General features: G+C 39.5%; 2 protein-coding genes across 2 annotated transcripts; both read left to right on the top strand.

Annotated features, from left to right (window-relative positions):
• Positions 1-6,428: 6,428 nt before the first annotated feature.
• On the top strand, positions 6,429-16,619 carry LOC143881445 (RNA demethylase ALKBH10B-like). Its single transcript, XM_077384513.1, has 7 exons — positions 6,429-7,036; positions 13,743-13,873; positions 14,037-14,154; positions 14,521-14,622; positions 14,894-15,009; positions 15,177-15,331; positions 15,933-16,619. Exons 1-7 carry the CDS (start codon positions 6,547-6,549, stop codon positions 16,366-16,368), a joined length of 1,548 nt encoding a protein of 515 aa, XP_077240628.1. The 5' UTR covers positions 6,429-6,546; the 3' UTR covers positions 16,369-16,619.
• A 3,173-nt stretch (positions 16,620-19,792) lies between these two features.
• On the top strand, positions 19,793-21,881 carry LOC143880799 (UPF0481 protein At3g47200-like). The gene has a single exon (XM_077383781.1). The coding sequence runs from the start codon at positions 20,021-20,023 to the stop codon at positions 21,509-21,511; it is 1,491 nt and encodes a 496-aa protein (XP_077239896.1). The 5' UTR covers positions 19,793-20,020; the 3' UTR covers positions 21,512-21,881.
• Positions 21,882-25,084: the final 3,203 nt, after the last annotated feature.

Genomic DNA, 25,084 nt, shown 5'->3' with positions numbered 1-25,084 from the left:
CAGTCTTTTAAGTCAAAACACCGAGGGGATTGTGATACTTTATTTCTCTAAAATTAAAATGATTTTTGTTTTAGGGAAATGTTATCAGCACCACTGTATTTTGATGGTGGCACTCCACACTATATTAAAAGGTACGGTATGGCCTGCACCACAGGATGATCCAAACCGTCCATTAGATAGGCCATGGACAAAATAGGTTGTGCTCCAAAAATCATTTCCATAGGCTGATCCTAACCCTTCAATCTATAGAGGGACTGAATTTATCCTAACCCTCTATAGATCGGAGGGTTAGGACCAACATATGGGAATGATTTTTAGGGCACAACTTCTTTAGGCTGTGGCCCATCTAATGGACGGTTTGGATCATCCTATGGTGCGGGCCATACCGTACTTTCTAATAAGGTGTGGAGTGCGATCATCAAAATACAGTAGCGCTAATAACATTTCCCTTGTTTTATTCTTGGATATATAAATCTGTTGGATTCAAACACGGATTGTGACCTTAAAATGGGTGGGTCTGATCCGAATCTGACACTATATCAATTTGAGAGATTTATATGCTCTGCGGGCATGAAGTCCAGTATTTTCCAAAAAATCTAGTGGGGCCCACTTCATAAGGATGATCTAAATTGTTCATTCGTTGGGCCACAACGTAAATAGGCTGAACCCTATACATCATCTTCATAGGATGATCCTAACCCTCTGATCTATAGATGTTTCTATAATGCCTGTGGGCCCTTACAGATCGGAGGGTTAGGATCACCCTATTTATTTTGTGGTCTGACAAATGAACAGTTTGGATCACACTATGAAGTGGGGCCCATTGTAGATTTTGAAAAATACTGGTCCTCACACAGTATTTTGGGAAATGTTATCAGCACTACTGTCTTTTGATGAGGGCACTCCGCACTTTATTAAAAGTATGGCCTGCACCATAGGATGATCCAAACCTTCAATTAGATGGGCCGCAGCCTAAATAGGTTGTGCCCCAAAAATATTTCCATAGGTTGATCCTAACCCTCCGATCTCTATAGAGGGTTAGGATCAACCTATGGAAATGATTTTTGGGGCACGACCTATTTAGGCTGCTGGGCCATCTAGTGGACTGTTTGGATCATCCAATGGCACGGGCCATTACGTACTTTTAATAAAGTGAGGAGTGCCCTCATCAAAATACAGTAGTGCTGAACTGCTGATAACATTTTCCTATATAAAATGAGAAATGATTTTTGCACTCAAGTGTTTTGATAAACATATGCTCCACTTGTTTGTCTTGTAGTATTTAAAGGGTTTTAAGAGCTTTTTTATAACCGTAGTAACCTTTCTCAGGGCAAAGGTTGCATGTGTCGCAGAAACTTTTCTTTTTCTATCCTTTTCTCGAGATTTTATATGGTGGCTGACCTTTACATGTAAAGGTCGGAGAGAGAAAATTCCCCCTCCCTTGATTTTAAATCCATCAAAAGCCCTCCTTTTTTACTTTTCTTTGGATCTAAAATCAAGGTGGCAGGTTCTCTCTCTCTCTCTCTGCCCTTGTGATTTCACGGTCGGCCACCATATCATTTCTCCCTTTTCTCTATATCACACAAAGGAGGTAGATCTGTCACGATTATCTGGAGGCGAGGACACTTTCATGATTAGGACCAATCATACGAAAGGGCCCTACCATGCGATAGGTTGGAACTAGGGGTGTAAACGAGCCGAGCCGAGCCAAGCTTGGCCAGGCTCACGAGCCTTACCGAGCTCGGGTTATATTATGTTCACACCCCTCATCTTCCCTGGACAGCTCTACTATTGTAATTTGACTACTTTTTTTACACTATGGGGGGTGGTCCTAGTAACAAATGGGGTTCCAAAAATGAAGTGACATATTTTGCCCCCCCCTTTTCACTCCATGGACAACCCTTTTAATGTATATATATATATATATATATATATATATATATATATATATATATATATATATATATATATATATATATTAAATTCTTAACGAGCCTTAACGAGCCGAGCCGAGCCTGGCCTAACTCGGGCTCGGCTCGTTAAGGATTCGAGCCGAGCTCGAGCCGAGCTTTTTCAAGCCGAGCTCGAGCGAGCTTCCGAGCCCGAGCCAAAATTGACACCCTTAGTTGGAACTGCAGATAATCCTGACCACTCATCTAAATGAAAGCAGTGTTCCTCGTCTGGCTTTAGTTGTCTTGTACTCGTGCACTACTTATTCAAGGGAGGAAGTAACGCAGGGTCGACGCAACGGATTGATGCTCTGATACCAAATAATGCAGAGGCGTATAGCGGAAGCTTGTATTTGAAATATTCAACAGCAGGTGGTTGAATTGAGACGTAAAAAACAAGCAGCAGATGACTTGTTGTAGAAATAGAAGCAGGTGGCTCTCTCATAGAGGGTCAAAAGAGCAGCAGATGGCTCTAGTGTACGTTCTCCAAAGAAGGCAACAAGGGGCAACCAAATTTTATTCATCAAAAGCTGTAAATAATTTACAATGGTGGAGTATTTAAAGAGTTTACATGGACGTTTTTCCTATTCCTACTAAAACTCAAATTTCTCACCCTCTTTGGCATCCATCTCAAACAAAAACTCCTAAATTTTCTCTAAATCAAATTCTTAAACGTATCTAACTCAATCATTTAAAATCCTTAACAAACTCAAACTCCTAAAACTTCTCTCTACTTTTCCTAGGATTTCTCAACTCAAAGTTAACTGAACGACCATTGGAATTCATCCAAGATTCCTAATAAAGAAAATTCTAAAATAAAAATAGAAATAAAAAAACTATTTAATCCTTTGACCAATGAGGGCCGTTGATCTTGTGATAGGGCAAGATGCACCTGCATCAGGAAGAATTACAATCTGGTATATTCCAACCCGTTACAATCATGCAAAAGGTGATTAAGGTCGGAGGAAAGAGAACTAGAAAAGGAGTGAACATGATATGAAAAATATCTAATTAAAAACAAGGATTTGCTAGGCAATTCAGTGGAAAGCCATATCGCTGCTCACTTTTGCAAGTGAGAAGAGCCACAAAGGGACTTTTTATACTGTGCCCGACTTGACACCTTATATTTTGATCCAACAACAGACCACTTTTTAAGTGTCTGCTGTTGTATCAAATATCAAGGGCAGTACTTTTGAAGTGCTGCCCACAAGGGACTTCAGGTTGGGTACCATATAATTTCTCCCACAAATGATTGGCCGAGGATGATAGTTTTTCCCTAATCATATTTAAATTTGGGATTTGCTAGGTACCATTACAGAAGGCATTTCGCGGAATGGCTGTTGCATGAGAGTGCAGCCGCATAGATCAGATTTTGTCTTATTCTTCTGTTACGTGCTTAATTGGCCGTAACCCAAATAAACCAAAAAAAATAGAAAGAGAAGAGGAAGAAAGAGGTTGATTCGACGCAACCGGACCTCCTAACGACTCAATTCGAGAGGAGCCATGACTCTCCTAAACAAAGTCTCATTTGCCGGAAATATTTCTTCATCTCCATTTCATTGAATTGCTTCTACATAAATACAAGCAAGAGGGAGTGACACATCACAAGCACACTTACCCACTAACAAGACATATCATAAATAACTAACTCCGACTACGCTAAACACATTAGCCGTAACTAATAGCCATTACACTAAAACACATACCTACTACTATGCACTAACTAACCCCACATACATCGTAAGAAAATACACATAACATATTCATTTAATTCATATGAGGTGGCTGCACTCTCATGCAATAGCTGTTCCATGAAATGCCTTTTGCGTGGTCCCTACCAAATCTCTTTTAATTTATGCTTAGTTTTTCCTTAATCATCCTTGGGCAACGTTAGGTTGCTCCATTATGACCCGGTGGTCACGGGTTCGAGTCATGGAAACAACCTCTTTGCAAAGCAGAGGTAAGGCTGCGTACATCTAGCCCTCCCAGACCCTTTTTTTTCCTTTAATCGTCCTATGATCATGATTTTTGGGGCACAACCTATTTACGTTGTGGGTCAACAAATGAACGATTCAGATCATCCTATGAAGTGAGGCATAGAGTACTTTTTGCAAAATACTGGATTATACGACACACATCATACGATGTCTCAAGTATTAAAAAAAAATATTCTACCAGCAATGAGCGGGCACTATATAATCTCACCTAAGTATTTTCTTTTAACTATATAATCTCACCTTACCCTGACTTCTATTCCCTTTTTATTTGGTGTATAGAGGTGCTAGGTCATATCTAGCACTTTCCCAAAACTAACCCTTTTCCATTTGGATGGCTCAGATACTGTCGGGATTAATCTGGACAGTCCAGAGGATAGAACAGCTAAACCTGATTGGGGATTCCGGATTTGCACACCGTAATAACTTTTTACTTATCTTAATCAGGTCATAATTAGTAAGACAAATGCAAAAAAAGAAAGTCACTTTTAGGATGAGACCAAGACCACGTGTGTCACCTCACAATGTTCTAGAAGATCAAGGGGTCGTTTCTTTCAAGTACATGCATATGACCCGAGAATTGTCTTTTAAAACTTATCTCTCACAATCACAATTAGTAGTCAATTAAAGGGGTGATTATTACGCTTTTAAGGGGAAAGATTTTTATGGAGTCATTAAATTAGGCCGCCATCCACGTGTTGCAATTTCAGCCATTTAACCTCAGCCTTTCTTTTTTGCCTCTTGAAAAGGACAAGAGGAATCACGCTTTTGTTTGTGCCTTTGTGGGCCCACATGAGCCACCATTTGGCTTTCCAAATCAGCCACGAGCCGATTCTTTTTATTTATTTTACGGATTTCTACATAGAATTTCCCTCTAATAACATCCTCTTAAAGTGGCTTCGTAATCAGAACCGTTGATTGTTGGATGATCCAATGCCCTTAATCCATCAATCCTCATTTAGGGATAAGTGTTTTGCCAAGAAAAATAAATGCCTATATCTGGCTTTTCAAATTTGCCCCGAATCAATTATTTTATTTTAAGGGTTTTTATATAGAATTCCGCTCTAATCTTCTATACTGTAACAACATCTTCCAAACCTAAATATTATGAAAAAAAAAATCTGAGTATGTAATCAAAGCTGTGGATCTAAACGGAAACCATAAGTTTGGCTAAATGCCATTGGGGACAACTTGATCAAATGATCCTAAGCCCTTGATCCATAAACCTCATTTAGGGTTTAGCAAGAAAACATAAATTATTAATTTTCATAATCCTTCATTTTAAGTAAAGAATGTCTGTTCGGGATGAGACCAAAGCCATATCGATCGCCTTAAAATATTCGGTAAGATTAATGGTCTTAATTTAATATTCATGCCCTCGTCCGAGGGACCTAATTTTTTCCCTTTATTAGTAAAAGTGACTTTCCAAGTTAGGTAGAATCCCCCAACCGAAGTAGAATCGCTTTAACTGTTTTTTTTAATGAATTTTGGATCATTGCTAACCTAGTTACTTGCTGGCAATTTCACGGAAAGCCATTTCAGATGAATTAAATGAATAAGGCAAAATCTAATAAAAAGCGTATTTTCTTTCATACTTTCTCAGGTCTCACTTCAAACGGCGCTTCATCCCTCCTTTTTTGGGGGACTGATATTTCCCCCCCTCTGATAGATAAAATCCCCCCTTTAACGTTGTCGGTTAAGTTTTAAAGGCAAAGAAAAACGTTAGAGGAGGTGAATTTATCCTCAAGCAGCGAACCATTCTCATAGAAACCGTTTATGGGGGGATTTTATCTGTTTAAGGGGTGGATAACGTTTCCCCTTTTTTTTGTTGAATTAGAAAGAACGGAAAGATGAATTAAATAAATAAGACAAAATCTACTGAAAAGCGAGTGCATTTGGCTGTTCTATGGTGCAGAAGTCCGCCGTGAAATGGCTTTCGGTGAGATTCTTAGCAAATCCCATTTAGGGTTTGAGTTTTTCAATCATATAATTCATTATGAACATATACCGTTCATTTTAATGGACACAAATTGGAGGGTTGGATTTGTTCACCTAACAAGTATAAATTTGCTAAGGCTAAGCTGAGCCAAGCCAAGCCAGAGAGAGAAGCCACCGCCGACACCTTTAGTGTCGTTCTTTCCTACCTTTTGTGGGTGGAGAAGGCATCGTTGGCATGTGCCGTACGAAGTGGGCCCTACTCAAGCCAACAATAGAATCCTTAGTGGGCCCCACATCCAGTACTTTGACTGAAATACCCTCCTCTTACTCTGGGCTTGTTGGACGATTTTAACCTTTTCCCTATCGTACAATTACCCGAGACAGGGGCGCTACATTTGTTGTTATTCAAAGGAAGTTTCTGTCTAGTTCTATCAACGTGGAAAAATATTTACCCAGTTTACTTCAAATCCAGGGCCATCTAAGTAAATTCACATTCTCTCTCACATTCTCTCTCTTCTTTCTCATATAAAAAAGCCTCTTGTTTTCCACACTCACCTCGCTTTCTCCCTCGTCACTTTTTGGATCCTCCTCTCCTCCAATACTGACACGTGCCACCATATCCACCGTCCGATATTTTCCATCCCCTAAACACCAAAACCTTCCCGATGTTGCCGACGGCAGGCCGTAAATTACCGCCGGCGGCATCAAATCCGCCGGAGAATTTCTCAAAGGACGTCGTCATCTCATGGTTCAGAGGAGAATTCACGGCTGCAAATGCGATCATCGATGCCCTCTGTAACCATCTGACTCAGATCAACGACGGAGATCAAAGATCTGATTACGAATCGGTTTTTGCCGCCCTCCACAGCCGTCGGATGAATTGGATCCCGATCTTACAAATGCAGAAATACTTCTCGATCGCTGAGGTGGCGATCGAGCTCAGGCAAGTGGCGGAAAAGAAGAGAAATAAGGAGGAGAAAAATAAGAGTATGGAGATGGAAGTGAAAACTGAAAAGGCTGATGTTATTTCTTTGGAGAAAGAAACTTCTGGAGAGGATGAATCTAAGGGAAGTGATGAAGATAAGGTTGATAATAAGGAGGTGGAAGAAGATTCCGCCGGAGATTCTTCGGAATCTAAGATCGCTGATGGAGGAGGTGAGTTTTCATCAGAATCTCTACAAAAAAATCGGAAGCTGTTTTTCGGATGTTTACTGAAAATCGGTTTTTGTTAAAAGTTCAATTTTTCTTTGAAAGAAATGATCTTGAAGTTTCTTTGATCTCCTCAGCTTAAAATCTGAAGCTGTTTGTCAGATGTTTTCACTGAAAAAAAATCTGATTTTTCCTTGAAATTTAGAAAGAAATGAAATGTTTTCACTGAAAATTCTTATTTCTCGTTGCAATTTGGAAACTAATGATCGGTAGATTCTTCGATGATTCGATCTCGTTAGCTAAAAATCTGAAGCTGTTTGGTTGACTGTTTTCATTGAAAATCGGTTGTTGCGAAAAGTCCGATTCTTCTTAAAAAATTCGAAACAAATTATCAGAACCATCCGTTCGTCAGAATCTCTTCTAAAAGTCGGAAGCTGTTTTTTGCTGAAATCCGTTTCTGCGAAAGTTCAATTTTTCCTTGAAATCGATGATCCGAAGCTGTTTGTCGAATGTTTTCATTGAAAATCGATTTTTCTTTGAAATTTCGAAACAAATGATCGGAACTCATCAGCTTACTTTTTCCTGACTTTGCTGTGATCGTATAAGGGATCATTCCGGTATGTTTCGTCAGACGCGTCTGATAGTAAAAATATACACTTTTCCCAAGGGGTGCAACTTGGGTCGGCTTTTACCCGACCTGCTTCGCCCCGACCCAAAAATAGCATGGGTCGGATTTAGAAATCATGCGTTTTGGGTAGGGTCGGGTTTTACTTTAAAAACCCGGCTAATCTTGGATTGGGTTGGGTTTAAAGAAAAAAAATCCAAATCCAAATCCGAAACCTGACCCGACTTACGTAGGTGTACTATGACAGTTTTAATTATCTCTTGAATAACATAGCAAATTATTTTTTAATATATTGATATAATTGTTTTCGTTGAGGTGACCATGTTTGTGATGTGGAAATATAGCTTCTTTCTTAAATTTATACACCGGATTATATAAATTTATAGATTTTTGGTGTGAAGATTTTTTTTCTTTTTCTGTTTCTACAATGCGTCAACGTGAAAGAACCTGATCCGGGAATTATCATGGGTAAGGCCGCGTTTGGGAATCGTGGGTTTTCCGGGGAAAAAAAAAAGGCCGACCCGACCCGGCCCGACCCGCGCCCCAGTAGTAGTTTTCCCCTCTGCAAAACGATGAGTCCCACGTCTATTTTGTTTTCTGGTCAGACGGCATTCTTGACTATAAAATTGTAAATTTCTTTGTTATACCCCCGAGGTTTTGCACTTTTTGATTCCCTCGAGGTTGTAATTAATTCGACTTTTAGAGGTTGTTCTCGAGATGTGTTTTGTGTAATTTATTATAGGCGGCGTGTAATCTTAACAGTTAGGGTGCGTGATAGAATGAAAATGGTTGATATCGCCACTCCCTTGTTTGAAATTCGCATTGTCTGATAGCTGGTTGGGAAAATATGCCAGCAAAAGAGAGAGCGTGAATAATGAGCGGATTACCGAACTGGCTGGAGTGCAGATATCAGTTTCTGATAAAATGTCCCATTGTTATTTTTGTTGATTTCTCTACGAGGCATCCCCTTTTTCATTCCCATTTGGTTGGCTGTCTTTGCTTCTAGTTTTGGCCTTATTCTTTTGGAAATTAGTTGGGTAGACTCAGGAATCGATCCGAGTTGTGTCGGTTTTACTCAGAGAAACAGTTTTTTTAGAGTTTGAATTGTCAAGGTGGGGTTTTTCTTCCGAAAAAAAATGCTAGACAATAAGCTGATTTAGATCAGTTTTATTTCGACTATTCGTGTAAACTTGCTGAATTTACATAGTAGAGGAAATCAATAAAACCCATCATTGTTTCGATCTAATTTATGATTTAGCTGACACTTTGAATTAATTGCGGACACACATGACGTACTGTGTTTGACGCAACACGCGTGTATATACGTGTCGACACTTATTTGGACACTTTTAAATGTACTGCCTGTGTTAGATTTAATGTGGGCGTGTGGACACATTTTTGCACCTTATCAAGTGTGACATTCTGTTTTACTGTTGAATATTGTGTTTACCTCTTTTACTATTACCTCTTATTTTAGGGAAGTGATATATATGCTCATTTTGATTACTTGGGACACCCAACAACAGTGTATCAATGACTGGAGAGGGGCTGATGTACTTCATGTCAGAAGGATTCAATGGGGTTGATTGCCACGTACGCTTCTGCTGGGTGTCCCAAGTAATCATAAGGGACGGATATATCACTTCCCTTATTTAATTATAAACTTTTTTTTTAGTTCTTTAATTAATATTTGTTGTTACACCTCCTCCGCCAATATTATATTCATTGTATCATATTGGTCTCCCCTTCTCATTGTAAATTGGAGACAAAAAGAAATATATTAAATTGATGAATACATTATTATTTGATTATCTCTATTTGTTTTAGATTATAGTTGATTAATTCTAAGATTTAATAGTTTATTAAATGAAGGAAAACACTTTGAAAACGGGATCCTGCGTGAAAAATAAAAACAGGAGTGATATGACCGATGATTTGACCCTTTTCAAGATTTATTTATTGCTTTATGGGGATTTGAGCTCCCTTCTGTTGTCTTTTAGTGGACATGGCTCCAATGGTCGATGCCCCTTTTTTTACAAAACGGATTCCCGTTTGGCTAGCAATGCTCTTAAATGAAGACCATATTTACATTGTTACAAATTACAATAGTAATCAATAATTTTATGTGTATCTATCTATCTATTATCATTTCTAGATTTTTAGATGTTACCATGTCAGACAACCCATTTCCGTGTTGAAACTCGACATACGAATCCATATCTACAAACTATGATTATATATACTTTCTTTTTTTTTTATTTGTAAGCTGGGGTTAGGCGGAAAAAACTAACTAACTAACTAACTAACTAACTATATATATATATATATATATATATATAGGGCAAACAGTTCCTGAGGTAGCACTAGCGCTAGCTTATATGAGGTAACGCTCACAAAACATTGGGGGCCCACTTTGTTTGGATGATCCAAAGCATTCATTTGATAGGCCCCACATAGATGGGCGCCCACAAAAAATCAAGTCCATAAGATCATCCTAACCCTTCGATTTGTGGTGGTTAAAATGGATGGGTATAAACCTTCACAAATGGAAGGGTTAGGATGATCCTATGAAGTTGATTTTTTGTGGGCACCCTATCTATGTGAGGGCCTATCAAATGAATGCTTTGGATCATCCAAACAAAATGGGGGCCTTATGTTTTATGAGTGCAACCTCAAGAACCCTTTTCTCATATATATATATATATATATATATATATATATATATATATATATATATATAGAGAGAGAGAGAGAGAGAGAGAGAGAGAGAACGGTTTCAACATACAAGTGTAGATAAGTTATCTACACAATGGAAGGCATATTGTTTAGGTGATCCAAACCATTCATTTGATTGGCCCTCACACAGATAGGGTGTCCACCAAAAGTCAGCTCCATAGGATCATCCAACCCTACGATTTGTGGAGGTAAAATGGACGTGTATAAACCTTCACAAATTTGTCCATTTTTTGCCTCCACGGTTCGAATGGTTAGGATGATCCTATGAAGCTGATTTTTGGGCACACCCTATCTATGTGAGGGCCCATCAAATGAATGCTTTGGATCACCCAAACAATGTGGGCCCCTCTATATTTTAAGCTAGTGTGTAGATAACTTATCTACTCTAGTGTGCAGAAACCGTTCATATATATATATATATATATATATATATATATATATATATGAGGAAAAGGATTGTACGCTCGAGTGTACCTAACCTTAAGTACGCTCAAGTGCCAAATCACATGGGTACCACATTTTTTTTTGTCATCTAAACCATTCATTTGCAAGGCCCCATCATAGATAGGGTGCATACCAAAAATCAGCTCCATAGGATCATCCTAACCCATCCATTTGTAGAGGTCAAAATGGACAGACACTGTTTGTCTACAAATCTGCCCATTTTGCCCTCCAGTTTTGGAGGGGTTAGGATGATTCAATGGTGCTGATTTTTGGTACACCCTATCTATGATGGGGCCTTGCAAATGAATGGTTTAGATGACAAAAAAAATTGTGGGACCCATGTGATTTGGCACTCGAGCGTACCTAAGGTTAGGTACACTCGAGCGTACAATCCTTTTCCTATATATATATATATATATATATATATATATATATATATATATATAGAGAGAGAGAGAGAGAGAGAGAGAGAGAGAACGGTTCCTACACACATGTGTAGATAAGTTATAGGTAGTATTAGGGCAAGGTATATATATATATATAGAGAGAGAGAGAGAGAGGGCAAGGTTTTTGAGGTATCGCTCACCCTGAGCAGCCCTCTAGATACCCCATCTCACATAGTTGGTTGAGTCATCCACCCCATTGGTTATGTAAGTTATAGGTAGTATTAGGGTTATGGTTATGGTTATGATTAGTGGAGGTTTATGAATGGATGGCTAGAAACTATTTGGATTATGGTTATGGTTATGTGTTATGGTTTGTTAGGAACTGCTAATCTATGTGAGGTTCTATAGAATGATGGGTTGGATGAGTGAAGCTACATAGATGGTGTTTTATAGAGGGCTGCTCACCCTGCGCGATACCTCAACAATCTTTGCCCCTATATATATATATATGAGAAAACTGTTGGTGAGCTTAAGCGCACCATTTTTTTGGTGCGCTTAAGTTGTTATAACGCCTCCCATTGGTGTGCTTAAGCGGGACCCAAACATTTAAACGAAAGGGAGGCGTTATAACAACTTACGCGCACCAAAAAAATGATGAGCTTAAGCGCACCAACAGTTTTCTCTCTCTCTCTCTCCCTCTCTCTCTCTCTCTATATATATATATATATATATGAGAGAACATTTCCTACACACTTGTGTAGGTAAGTTACCTACACACTACCTTAAAATACAGTGGGGGCCCACATTGTTTGGGTGATACAAACAATTCACTTGAATGGTCCTCACATAGATAGGGTGTCCACAAAAAATCAGATCCATAGGATTATTCCAACCCTACGATTTGTGGAGGTAAAATGGACGTGTATAAACCTTCACAAATTAGTCCATTTTTTGCCTCCATAGTTTGAATGGTTAGGATGATCCTATGGATCTGATTTTTTGTGGACACCCTATCTATGTGAGGACCATTCAAATGAATGGTTTGGATCACCCAAACAATGTGGGCCCCCACTGTATTTTAAGGTAGTGTGTAGGTAACTTACCTACACAAGTGTGTAGGAAATGTTCTCTCTCTCTCTCTCTCTCTCTCTATATATATATATATATATATATATATATATATATATATATATGAGTAAAGGGTTTTTGTGCTCGAGTGCAAAAACAGGGGTGGGCCCACATTGTTGGGAGGATCCAAAGCATTCATTTGGAACGCTTTTTATGGATAGCACGTCTACCAAAACTCAGCTCCATTGGATCATCTTAGGGTGTCCATTTGTGGGGTGAAAAAATGGACAAATTAGTGGACAAACAGTATTTGTTCATTTTCACCCTCACAAATGGACACCCTATGATGATCCAATGAAGCTTATTTTTGGTACACACCCCTTCCATAATGGGGCCTTTCAAATGAATGCTTAGGATCACCCCAACAATGTGGCCCCACCTTTGTTTCCTGCACTCGAGAGCAGATAAGCTATCTGCGCTCGAGTGCAGGAACCCATCTCTCTCTCTCTCTCTCTCTCTCTCTCTCTCTATATATATATATATATATATATATATATATATATATATATATATCCTGCACTCGAGAGCAGATAAGCTATCTGCGCTCGAGTGCAGGAACCCATCTCTCTCTCTCTCTCTCTTTCTCTCTCTCTCTCTCTCTCTCTCTCTCTCTCTCTATATATATATATATATATATATATATATATATATACTTTCTATTTTAGCTGTGCCCCAATTTCTAAATTTTGGGGGTTTGCCATGTACCCCCATCATGTCCATGTCGACATGTGACACTCTCGTCCGTGTCCACAAATCATATGTTCTGATATGAAGATTGTTCAAGTTGTGTGGGTTTTTGCTCTGTTTGTTTTGTAGTCAGATATTGAATTACCTGAGTCAACTCTGTTTTGGCCCTAATTAGGTGTCAATCTAAAACTTGAAGACTCAGTAAGTCGATTAGCATTGACTCAGCCAAACTCAGTCATCGACTTGGCTGAGTCGACTCGCTCAGTCTGAATTAGTATGAGTCATGCATCAAAAGCCAGTTATATAACACCTTTACTGCCTAATTGGATAGGCAAGTAATGGATGGACCATAGTTTAGAGGTTGTATCGATTGGTTGTTCCTGACTCTGTAAAAAATGACTTGCTTTGGGAAAGGATCCTCAAAGATATAAATTGATCAGAGATTATACTCATTTGAATATTCGACCAGTTCAATTTTCAACCAAGAGGTGACCCATTAACTGGACAGTTTGGAACAAAGGGCATTTGTACAAATTTGAATTGAGATGGTTTATACACTGAATTCCTGTGTATGTTTTATATACAGGATCATTGCTTGAATTTTAGTTTTTCATTACCTTCTTTTATGTTAAGCACATTCCTCTCAACCTAGTAGTCTCTTGAAACCATAATGCTTCTTCTTTTTCTTCATTTCTGGTGGTATTAGGATCTCAGGAAGGACAGTTATCTTCAGAACACATTCACATTTGCTCTGGCAATGAGGATTGGGAGCGACGTCTTGACAGGATCAAGACCACTAAAGGTTTCGTAGCCAAGGAGCCAGTGAAAGGGAATATGGCGAGTTCTATCTTTTTATGATCCGAGACAGTTCTTTGTATAGAGATGTGGAATAGAAGATACTCGTAGGACAACAATAGTGGTTCTTAGTTGTCTTTTTTCGATAATTTCATCGGTTTGTTTCCGAATATTTATTGATCCATTGTTGTTATTGTGCTGGCAGGTTAATGTCGTAAAGGGTCTAAAGCTGTATGAAGATATTTTCACTGAATTGGAGCTTTCAAATCTTGTTAACTTTATAAATGATCTCCGCCTTGCTGGTCGGAAGGGAGAACTATCAGGTTAACCATCCTCTTTGATCCTCCTCATTACTAATGTTTATTTTGTTTGCTTATTCAACTGATCAAACTTCCCTCTGTAACCATATCACTTGTTATTGTTTTTTATGTTTCAATGTTCCAAGCATCATTTTGTATGAAGATGTAATAGTATTTTTGTAAATCAATATGATTATATACGGATTGAAATATCAATTTTGGTAATGGTAGATGACTAGTATCCATATCTGAAGAAGTATCTTATTTGAAATTGTAAGTTTGAGTAACAGAGATTGATATATGTTTACCATCATCTGTGACATTTATTGAGCTGATTCCAAGATTTTGCTTGTGTTTTTTACTGACTTCCTCTCTTGTGGATAAATACAGGAGAAACGTTCATTTTGTTCAACAAACAATTTAAAGGGAACAAGACAGAGATAATTCAGCTTGGGCTCCCACTCTTTGGACCGGTTAGGGACGATACAGCAAGTAAATCCCACTTTTGGACCAATTAAAGTGTGTGTGTGTGTGTGTGTGTGTGTGTGAGAGAGAGAGAGAGAGAGAGAGAGAGAGAGAGAGGAAATTTTATTTTGTTCTTAGCATAGCATGCTTATTTAACCTCTGGGTATACTTGCAATTCCAATTCAATAATCACTAGAGATTTATGCCTAAAATATCACTAGAGATTTCACTAGTCATTTCCTTTGTGCTCCTTTATTCTGTACTTCTAATTGCGATTTTTGGATCCTTGTTTTTTTAGGTAAAATAGAACCAATTCCATCAGTTCTACAAGCTGTCATAGAGTACCTGGTTCAGTGCAGCCTGATCCCAGAAACTAGAAAACCAAACAGTTGTATTATCAACTTCTTTGATGAGGTAAAATTATCTCTTGCTTTCTCCTTTTCCTTTCATTCTTTGTTACTCTACTATCTTGAAGCAGAAACAAAGTGTGTCCTTCCCTTTCATCTTCAAATCATAGTTTTGAGTTTTGACTTTGTTTTCTGTCATGGGGATTAAAGTTGATGATACTACTTTTTCTGCAGGGTGAATACTCACAACCTTATTTGAAACCACCTCATCTGGACAAACCCATCTCTACACTTGTTCTCTCTGAAACGACAATGGCTTTTGGTCGTGTTCTTGTCAGTGATCACCATGGAAATTTCAAAGGTTCATTCGTTCTGTCTCTCAAAAAAGGGTACGCATCCAATCGGGTCTTTAATTCCAATCGGGTCTTTAATCCCCATATCTCCGTTCCCTTTTCATTTTTCTTTTTTTTTTTCCTTCTGCGATCATACCAGCACAAATGCATGGGATCCCATTAGAACTCCAAAGTTAAAAAGTGCTTGGGCGAGAGTAGTACTAGGATGGGTGACCTTCTAGCATCCTCTTTTATTTATGCTATGTAAAATGGGTGTAAAGCAAATGTTATGGTCATTTTTAAATGTAAAATTGGGCGTAAAATTTGTTTTTACGCACATTTTACTTCAAAAGAAACGAATTATCATTTCATAGTTTCATCTGAAATTTGTTAAAGCTTTCGTTGAGAGAAGTGTGGTTCATGTACACTCCCTCTTCCAGCATTTCCACTCCCTCTTGCTTGTCATTTCCTCAAAATAGCAGCAGTCCCAATTTGGTTTTTACTTCTTTTCAGCAAGAAAACAAACAAAAAGGGCAAGAAATAAGGAGAAAGGGGGTGGAAATATCATTGTAGCTTCTATCTTTCGGCAGAATTGTATGTGCATCTTGTTAAACTAGATGTTCTAAGCTTTTATAGTTACATTCTGATTGTTGTGTAGGTCACTCCTAGTCATGCGTGGCAACAGTGCTGGCATGGCAAGACACGTTATATGCCCGTCACCGAACCCAAGGGTAAGTGTCACATTTTTCAGGGTCCATTCGCCCCCAACCAACCAAATTCATCCATCCACCATCCCGCCGCTGACTCGGGTAATGACCCTCTGGCAACTAGGACAGCCAAATCCGTACAAAGTCCCAGTGAAAGACATGCAAACGCAGGGAGTCCTCGGTGCACCCTTGGTCATGCTACCACAAGCCCCGCCCATGGTCACGGGCGCTAGGAGGATACCACGGGGGGGCACCGGGGTGTTCTTACCTTGGGTGAAGGGCTCCAAGAAAACAGCGAAAAATGTTCCGCCGCGTGCCAAACGAGGAAGGCTTCCATCATTGTGTTCCGCGGCGGAAACACAAGGAACTAAGTCCTCTCTTGATTAAGAGATCTAGCAATGTGGCTATAATTTTTTTTAAAACTTAGATGAGCATGATCATGATAGAGGATTAGATTTAGTTGAGCTAAATTTCATTTGAAGTAAAGGATTTCCCTGCAAGAGGGTGGAATTTTGTATTAATTATGAGGGTTTTTTTATATTGTTTGGTTGCACAAAAGCCCGGATAGCTTGGGGGGTTTTCCTTTGTCAATAAAAGACCTTGTTTGATTGCCAATATAGCATTGAATTCTCTGGAAACCACAAGCGATGTCTCCTGATTAATCACTGCTTTTCTGCTGATGTGATGCTGGGCAACCTGTCTCCTCCCAATAAAATCCAAGCTAAAAACAACAAAAAAGGTGGCTTTTTTGCTTGGACTTTTTGAGAACAATGCCTTTGCGCTCTCTTACGCATGTGCACACACACTCTCTCTCTCTTCTTTCTCCATATTGGTAACACTCCCTACCATTACTCTATGAGGCTTACAGCCAAACACTACTTACCACGGTTCTAAAAGGTAAGTTCCAGGTAAATCCAACGCTTGTCTCCTCCCTGTTAGGCTACTTACACAACTCTACGAGGTAAATACCTGCAACCAAACAGAGCAGTTCTTATCCTACAGTTTAATCGTAAGACATTCTTGGTCAGTGACTAAAGACATGGAAAATGGTATCAACACACCCTTGTTTTGCAAATGACACTCCTCTCTTATATGGAATTCAATGCTGCTGAATATTCATTCATCCAGTCTTCGTTGGGCTCCATTTCCTTTCAGCTGACTTCAAAGTAAAATCTGCTTGTGGCAACACTTTCTGCAATACTGGATTCCGGCTCTGTTTCATCTAAATTGATTTATGTAAGGTAAGTGCATGTTCTGCAAGATTTCTCATCCTCGCCTGAATAATCGGGCAGAAACGGATTAATGAGAATATGCGGAAACTGAGTCTGGCCTTGTTCATTTTAGATTGTGACAACCAATTGTGAGCCACTGAGCCCCCAATCTATTATTGGGCTCACAATCTAAAATGGACAAGCCCTCAATTGCTCCACAGAATCTAATCCTTGCAGGTCAGGGATGCCAAACAAGATTTTTGGGATTTCACTTTTCATTCTCTGCACCTTAAAAACCAGCAAAATCCATTATTATAATGGTTGCCAAACAAGACCTAAGACTTCATTGCCCACTTGGTATGTATTTTTCAGCTGCTGATGTACAAAGGAGTAGTTGATTTTAATTCTAAGTAGATGGAATAGGAATTCTCAATTTCATTTTACTGGAAAACTAAGGCCGCGTTCGGCAACCATTCTACTGATTCTCATTTTAGAATCAAGAATGAGAATACTTTTTTTGTGTGTGCTTCTGGCAACATAATTGCGTTCGGCAAACACGTACAAGGATGAGTTTTTTGTTTTGGGACAGCCCTCCCTAGTGTATTTATAATTTATGACCACTCTCTTACGCTAGAGAGGGCTTTGCCAAGTGAAAAAAGGGGGCAAATGTATCATTTCCCTTTTTAAGTCTTTATCTTTCACAGGGGATGTCTGTTGGCACAGTACTTGGACCATGTGGGCCCCTCGTGATGCTCTACAAGATTGTCTTCCCAGTCCTTTGCTTTCATAAAACAGATATGCGCCTCCTTTTTTGAAGGGTTAGAATTAGGGCTGCAACTCGAGCCGGGTTTTACCCGACCCGCATCGACCCAACCCGAAAATAGCCTGGGTTGGGTTCAGGTTTCATGGGTTTCGGGTCGAGCCGGGTTGAGCATTCAAAAGCCCGCATGAATCTCGGGTCGAGCCGGGTTTGAAGGGGCCCGACCCGAGTTACATAAGTTATAGTATGTACATTTTTTTCTATTGTTAGTTAAAAGTTAAAAGTGAAAACCCACGCACCCACTCTTATTGTATGTGAGTGTAATTTCTGCTTCTATGAGTTGAGTTGATTCAAGTGTTTGATTCAGCATTGTTTGATTGTAATTACAACATTGTTTGATTCAAGTGTAATGTGAGTGTAATTACATCATTGTTTGATTCAAGTGTAATGTGAGTGTAATTTCGGCTTCTATGAGTTGAGTTGCCTTGCCAAACAGGAATTTTCCTTAAAAAATTGCGTCAACGTGAAAAAACCCGACCCGAGATTTATCATGGGTAGGGTCGGGTTTGGGAATCGTGGGTTTTCCGAAAAAAAACCCGACCCGAGATGTTTCTCGGGTAGGGTTGGGTTCTCCAAAACCCGACCCGCCCAACCCGAGTTGTAGCTCTAGTTAGAATTGTCTGGTGAGAGCGGATTCTCATGCATTAGTCATTACCCATCTATGTAGCAAGGCCTGACAGATAATATTGGATGGGATTTGCTAGGGTCCATCGCGCAGATGGTCTGTTGTATGTGAGAGCAGCCACGAAGGCTCATTTTTTCAGCAGATTTCGTCTTCACTTATGAGATGGCTGCACTCAAATGCAACAGACCATCCACGAAATGCCTTCTGCAATGGATGCTAGCAAATCCCATATTGGATTGTCTTGTTCATGTCAACATTAGGTTGCGGACTACACGTAGAAAAGAGACTACCCTTACAAAGGGGAAAATACCCCAATCCCGCTCAGCCCACATATCCTAGATATTATTTCTTTTGACCAAATGGGGCAAAGCTATTCCCGTCTCTACTCTACCTCATTTTATACCACTATACTTTGTTCTTTTCCCTTTATTATCAAAAGAAAAAGATAAAAGACAATTCGAGGAAGGCAACTTTTGTGTGGACAGCTCGGCCAATTTCATTAATGCATTTCTTTTGGAATTGGGCATGTCTCCCCAAGCTTAACCATGCACCCAATTATGTTTTCCTTTTATTCATGATCTTATAGTTTTCTTTTGTAAAGGTGTTTTCCATCATTTTCCTCTTCTTGTATTATAGTGGGTTAGAGGCGAGGCTTGATGTCCTCTACTAACTTTTATTCTCATTAATAAAATTCTAGGAGCTGTCAGGGTGCCTAGATAAATTCCGGGTTAAAAAATAGATAAATGATTGACTCCTTCTACTTATGTCCCCATAATTTTCTTTCCCCATTCACGTTGTTTAGAAGTAGAAAGAAAAGAAAGGAAAGGAAAATGATAAACGCGCCCCTTTTCATCACTTGGGACACCCAGTGTATCAATGACTGCAGAGGGGCTGATGTACTTCACGTAAGTTGGGTGTCCCATGTGATGAAAACGGGAGCATTTATCATTTCCCAAAGTAAAATATGATATCATTTTCACAAGAAAATTTCCTTGCCGAGAGGAATATCCCTGAAACAGTTTATAACAACCAAGCATCCTAGAAGGGTAAAAAAAATTCATTTTCATCCCTTTCCACGATTTTGGCAATAGAAAGAAAAACTTAATACTTCAAACTACTCCACAAAAGTCTTTTCCTAGTTAGTGGCAAGGGATTTGTTAGGGTCCATCGGAAAAGGCATTTCGCGGAACCTCTGTTGCATGAGAGAGCAGCCACCTCATGAATAATGACAAAATCTGTTGGAAAGTGAGGCTATGTGGCTGCTCTCTCATGAAACATGCAGCTTTCTCGTTATGTATATATATTAGAATGCCAAACACCTTTAGATCAAGCAATCAATCAATCAATTCTATCTATTGCTACCCATAAGCGGAGAAGGGGAAAATGGGCGAAAGAGGAGGCAGACCTACAGAGATTGCAGAAGTAGAAGAAGGCTTTAATCTGAGACCCATGAGACGAAAACTGGAACAGTTTGGAGGTCAGGAAAGGCAAAAACAGCCACCCACCATCTACAGAGTCCCCCATTGGATTCGCAAAGACCACGAAGATGCGTACGAGCCGCGTATAGTCTCGATTGGCCCGTATCATCACAACAACCCAAGACTAGTAGCCATGGAAGAACACAAATGGCGATATCTACATGATTTCCTCTTTCGAAACGACAAAAGATTAGAAGATTGCATCAAGGAGATCAAGGAATTGGAGGAGAAAGCGCGAAGCTCCTATGCTGAAACCGTGTGCCTTGTGAAGGATGTCAAGACGTCGGAGGATCAAGCTCGAAGCACGGAAATCACGCTCCTCCCCAAAAGTGAAAGTGAAGCATTTGTAGAAATGTTGGTGTTAGATGGTTGTTTCCTCATTGAGTTGCTCCACAAAAATAATGATGACAGGTTATTTGAAGATCCCATGTACACTGCTAAATGGGTCCTGCCTTGTATAGCAAATGACATGATGCTCCTGGAAAACCAGCTTCCTTTCTTCATCCTGCAACAGTTATTTAACCTGATCCGGAAGCCACCCTGTTCTCTAGTGGAACTCGCCTACAAATTCTTCTCTCATTGGTTCTATCCAATCAGAGAACCCCAACTCGAAGAAGTCTTCCATTTGCTCCATTTATCTCACTTGCAGCTTCAGCCTAATAAAATTGAGTCCACTAGGAAGAAACCCCCATCATTTTGCTCTCAACTGCTTCCAGTTTTGAGCATCCCTTGTGCCACTCAGCTCAAGGAGTCAGGAATCAAGTTTAAGCTTCCAGTGGCCATCCCTTGTGCCACTCAGCTCAAGGAGTCAGGAATCAAGTGTAAGCTTCCAGTGACCATCCCTTGTGCCACTCAGCTCAAGGAGTCAGGAATCAAGTTTAAGAAGGGAGAAGAAGGAGATAACTTCTTGGAGGTAAAGTTCATCAAAGGGGTGTTAATTCTCCCACCTTTTGTATTCCAAGATTATACCGAATCTTACTTTCGGAACCTTGTCGCCTTCGAACAATGCTGTCCGACACATGCGGCTTTCACCGCCTATGCGGCTTTCTTGTACTTCCTCATAAACACCAGTGATGATGTACAAATACTTGTGGAAAAAGGGATAATTGAAAACGTGATGGGGAGCGAGAAGGAAGTCGTCGAGCTATTCAATAATATATGCAACAATATCTTCATCGATATCAGAGAGAGTTACCTCGCGGAATTCTTCCAGGAAGTATCAATATATTGTGCTAATAGCTGCAACAAGTGGAGGGCAAAGTTGATGCATGATTATTTCAACAATCCCTGGTCTTTTCTTTCTTTGGTGGCTGCCACTGTCCTCCTCATCCTCACCCTATTTCAGACAGTCTTTTCCGGCATTCCCATCTTCAAAGATTCACCATCACCACCTTAACCGCCACCACCACCCCCAGGATTATAATATGGATGCAATTTGGGTATAGAGAGGTGTAAACTGAACCCAAATTGCAATTTGGATGCACATCCAAACACACCATTAGTAAATAAACTCTGTTTTCTTTTTGTCTTAGTTCTAATCCTACTGCAATGGATTGGTATCCAAATTGTAATTTGGATGCAATTTGGGTATAGAAAGGCCTAAACTACACTTAAATTTGCAATTTGGGTGCACATCCAAGCCTATCCTTTCAACTAAATTCTGTTTTCTGTAATCCTGTGGTTGCAGTAGTTTATGTTTTTTGTTTGTAGAGATGACTGCTATGTATGAATTATTGCTGTGAATAAATTTGCAGTGGTTTATGATTTGGTTGCTAGAGGTGAGTGCTATGTATGAAACTATGAATTATAATAGAAATTCTGCTTGTCTAGTTTTTACGTTCTTTTTGTAGAATTTTATGAACAAGAATACATAAAAACAAGAAAAATAGAAGAGAGTTCTTTCTTTTTTAGAGGAAGAACATTGTTCACAAACTTTTCATATCTTAGTCCCTTTTTCAAAATAAACACAACAGCCCTTTTTCTTATCTTTAATCCCCATATCCCCGTTCCCTTTTCTTTTTTCTTTTTTTCTTCTGCGCTCATGCCAGCACAAATGCATGAGATCCCATCAGAACTCCAAAGTTAAAAGTGCTTGGATGAGAGTAGTACTAGGATGGGTGCCCTCGTAGCATCCTCTTTTATTTATGCTCTGTAAAATGGGTGTAAAGCAAATGTTATGCTCATTTTTAAGTGTAAAATTGGGCGTAAAATTTCTTTTTATGCACATTTTACTTTGAAAGAAATGAATTGATCTTTTCTTATTTCCATCTGAAATTTGTTGAAGCTCTCCTTGAGAGAAGTGTGGTTCATGTACACTCCCTCTTCCAGCATTTCCACTCGCTCTTGCTTGTCATTTCCTCAAAATAGCAGCAGTCCCAATTTGTTTTTTACTTCTTTTCAGCAAGAAAACAAACAAAAAGGGCAGGAAATAAGGAGAAAGGGGGGTGGAAATATCATTGTAGCTTCTATCTTTTGGCAGAATTTTATGTGCATCTTGTTAAACTAGATGTTCTAAGCTTTTATAGTTACATTCTGATCGTTGTATAGGTCACTCCTAGTCATGCGTGGCAACACTGCTGGCATGGCAAGACACGTCATATGCTCTTCACCGAACCCAAGGGTAAGTGTCACATTTTTCAGCGTCCATTCGCCCCCAACCAACCAAAGTCATCCATCTACCATCCCGCCGCTGACTCGGGCAATGGCCCTCTGGCAACTAGGACGACCAAATCTGTACAAAGTCCCAGCGAAAGACATGGAAACGCAGGGAGTCCTTGGTGCACCCATGGCCATGCTACCACAAACCCCACCCATGGTCACGGGCGTTAGGAGGATACCCCACGGGGGCACCGGGGTGTTCTTACCTTGGGTGATGGGCTCCAATAAAACATCGAAAAATGTTCCGCTGCATGCCAAACGAGGAAGGCTTCCATCATTGTGTTCCGCTACATAAACACAAGGAACTAAGTCCTCTCTTGATTAAGAGATCTAGCAATGTGGCTATACTTTTTTTTTTAAACTTAGATGAGCATGATCATGATAGAGGATTAGGTTTAGTTGAGCTAAATTTCATTTGAAGTAAAGGATTTCCCAGCAAGAGGGTGGAATTTTGTATTAATTATGGGTTTTTTTTTATATATTCGTTTGGTTGGACAAAAGCCCGAATGGCTTGGGGGTTTTCCTTTGTCAACAAAAGACATTGTTTGATTGCCAATATAGCATTGAATTCTCTGGAAACTACTAGAGATGTCTCCTGATTAATCATTGATGGTCGCTCAAATATGTTGAGCCTTGGTTCCCCCTACCACTACTCTATAAGGCTTACAGCCAGACACTAATTACCACTATTCTACGAGGTAAGCAACGCTTGTCTCCTCCCTGTTAGACTACTTACACCACTACTCTACAAGGTAAATACCTGCAACCAAACAGAGCAGTGAAAATATCATTTCCTATAGTGTAATCGTAAGACATTCTTGGTCAGTGACTAAAGATATGGAAAATTATATCAACATGCCCTTGTTTTGTAAAGGGATATGATATTGCACCCCCCCCCCCCCCCCCCCCCCCCCCCCCCCTACTTACACACTCCCCTTATAACCTGATTTGAAGTGACAAGTGGGCAACTTTATGTCAAATCACGTTATAAGGGGAGCGTGCAGGTTATGCAGTGGGGGTGAAAATATCATCACCCATTATAAATGGCACTCCTATTTTACACTTCTATAATGCAATGTTATATGTTGTTACAACCTAAGAAAGCTATCAACAGCAAATCCTAAAAGTGTTTAATAAAGTCAGAGTACTGTTTTCAATGAAAAGGGAGATATAGCAACGGTTTTAAATTTCGGTTTCAGGGGTAATTTTGGTCCTCACCGAAACTGAAATTTTAGCCGAAATAACGAAATTTCGGCCGAAATCCAGTGAAGGCGCTCGGAATCTAGTTTTTTTGGGGCGAAATTTTGGCAAAAGGGAGATATAGCCAAGGTTCTAAATTTCGGTTTCAGGGGTAATCTCGGCCCTCACGGAAACTGAAATTTTAACTGAAATCCGGTGAAGGTGCTCGAAATGTCGGCTGAAATTCTGTAAAGGAATAAAAAAATCGCCGAAGTTCCAAAATTTGGTAAATTTTGGCAATTTCAGTTTCAGAACTTTTGGTTTTGGTCCGAAATTTAAAACCTTGAATATAGCATTTCAGTCGGTCTTCGTTGGGCTCCATTTTCTTTCAGCTGAGTTCACAGTAAGAAAACGGTTACAAGAAAGTTAACATAACCTTATACATTGCAAAGAGTACGGTCAGGATCTACATTGGCTTCTTCTAATTGGAGGCTTCCCTTTTTAAGTCTAAAATCAACTTCATTATGTGGCTGCTCCTACAAGACTAGATTCCTGCTCCGTTTCATCTAAATTGATTTCTGTAAGTTAAGGGCGTGTTCTGCAAGATTTCTCATTTTCTCCTGAATAATCGGGCAGAAACAGATTAATGAGAATATGCAGAAGCTGACTCTGGCCCTGTTCATTTTAGATTGTGACAACCGATTGTGAGCTCCCAACCTATTATTGGGCTTTAAAATCTGAAATGAACAGGGCCTAAGTTGCTCCACAGAATCTCATCTTTCACTCGCGCAAAATGAAGAAAATTTAGAAATGGAGTTTGCAGGTCAGGGATGCCAAACAAGATTTTTGGGATTGCACTTTTCATTCTCTGCACCTTAAAAATCCGCAAAATCCATTATTATAATGGTTGCCAAACACGACCTAAGACTTCACTGCCCACTTGGTATGATGAACTGGAAATGACAGAGAACTCATTTCTCAGCTGCTGTCATACAAAGGAGTTGTTGATTTTAATTCTAAGTAGATGGAAATTCTCAATTTCATTTTACTGGAAAACTAAGTGCTCGTTTGGTTTCTCATTTTCCTCTTTTTCAACAGAAGTGGAACTGCAAATTTTTATTGTTCAGAAATG

The sequence above is a fragment of the Tasmannia lanceolata genome, unplaced genomic scaffold (genome assembly GCF_043159265.1).
Source record: "Tasmannia lanceolata isolate RefF3 unplaced genomic scaffold, GAP_Taslan_0.1 ptg000007l, whole genome shotgun sequence".
NCBI classification, from domain to species: domain Eukaryota; kingdom Viridiplantae; phylum Streptophyta; class Magnoliopsida; order Canellales; family Winteraceae; genus Tasmannia; species Tasmannia lanceolata.
The sequence above is the reverse complement of the archived record's forward strand: the minus strand, read 5'-3'. Positions and strand labels throughout refer to the sequence as shown.

Bases quoted from the DNA above. Each gene is read 5' to 3' on its own strand.
- LOC143881445 (XM_077384513.1), top strand. From the start codon at position 6,547: ATGTTGCCGACGGCAGGCCGTAAATTACCGCCGGCGGCATCAAATCCG. The intron at 7,037-13,742 runs GTGAGTTTTCAT...TGGTGGTATTAG, and splicing joins TAAGATCGCTGATGGAGGAG to GATCTCAGGAAGGACAGTTA. The intron at 14,623-14,893 runs GTAAATCCCACT...TTGTTTTTTTAG, and splicing joins GGTTAGGGACGATACAGCAA to GTAAAATAGAACCAATTCCA.
- LOC143880799 (XM_077383781.1), top strand. From the start codon at position 20,021: ATGGGCGAAAGAGGAGGCAGACCTACAGAGATTGCAGAAGTAGAAGAA.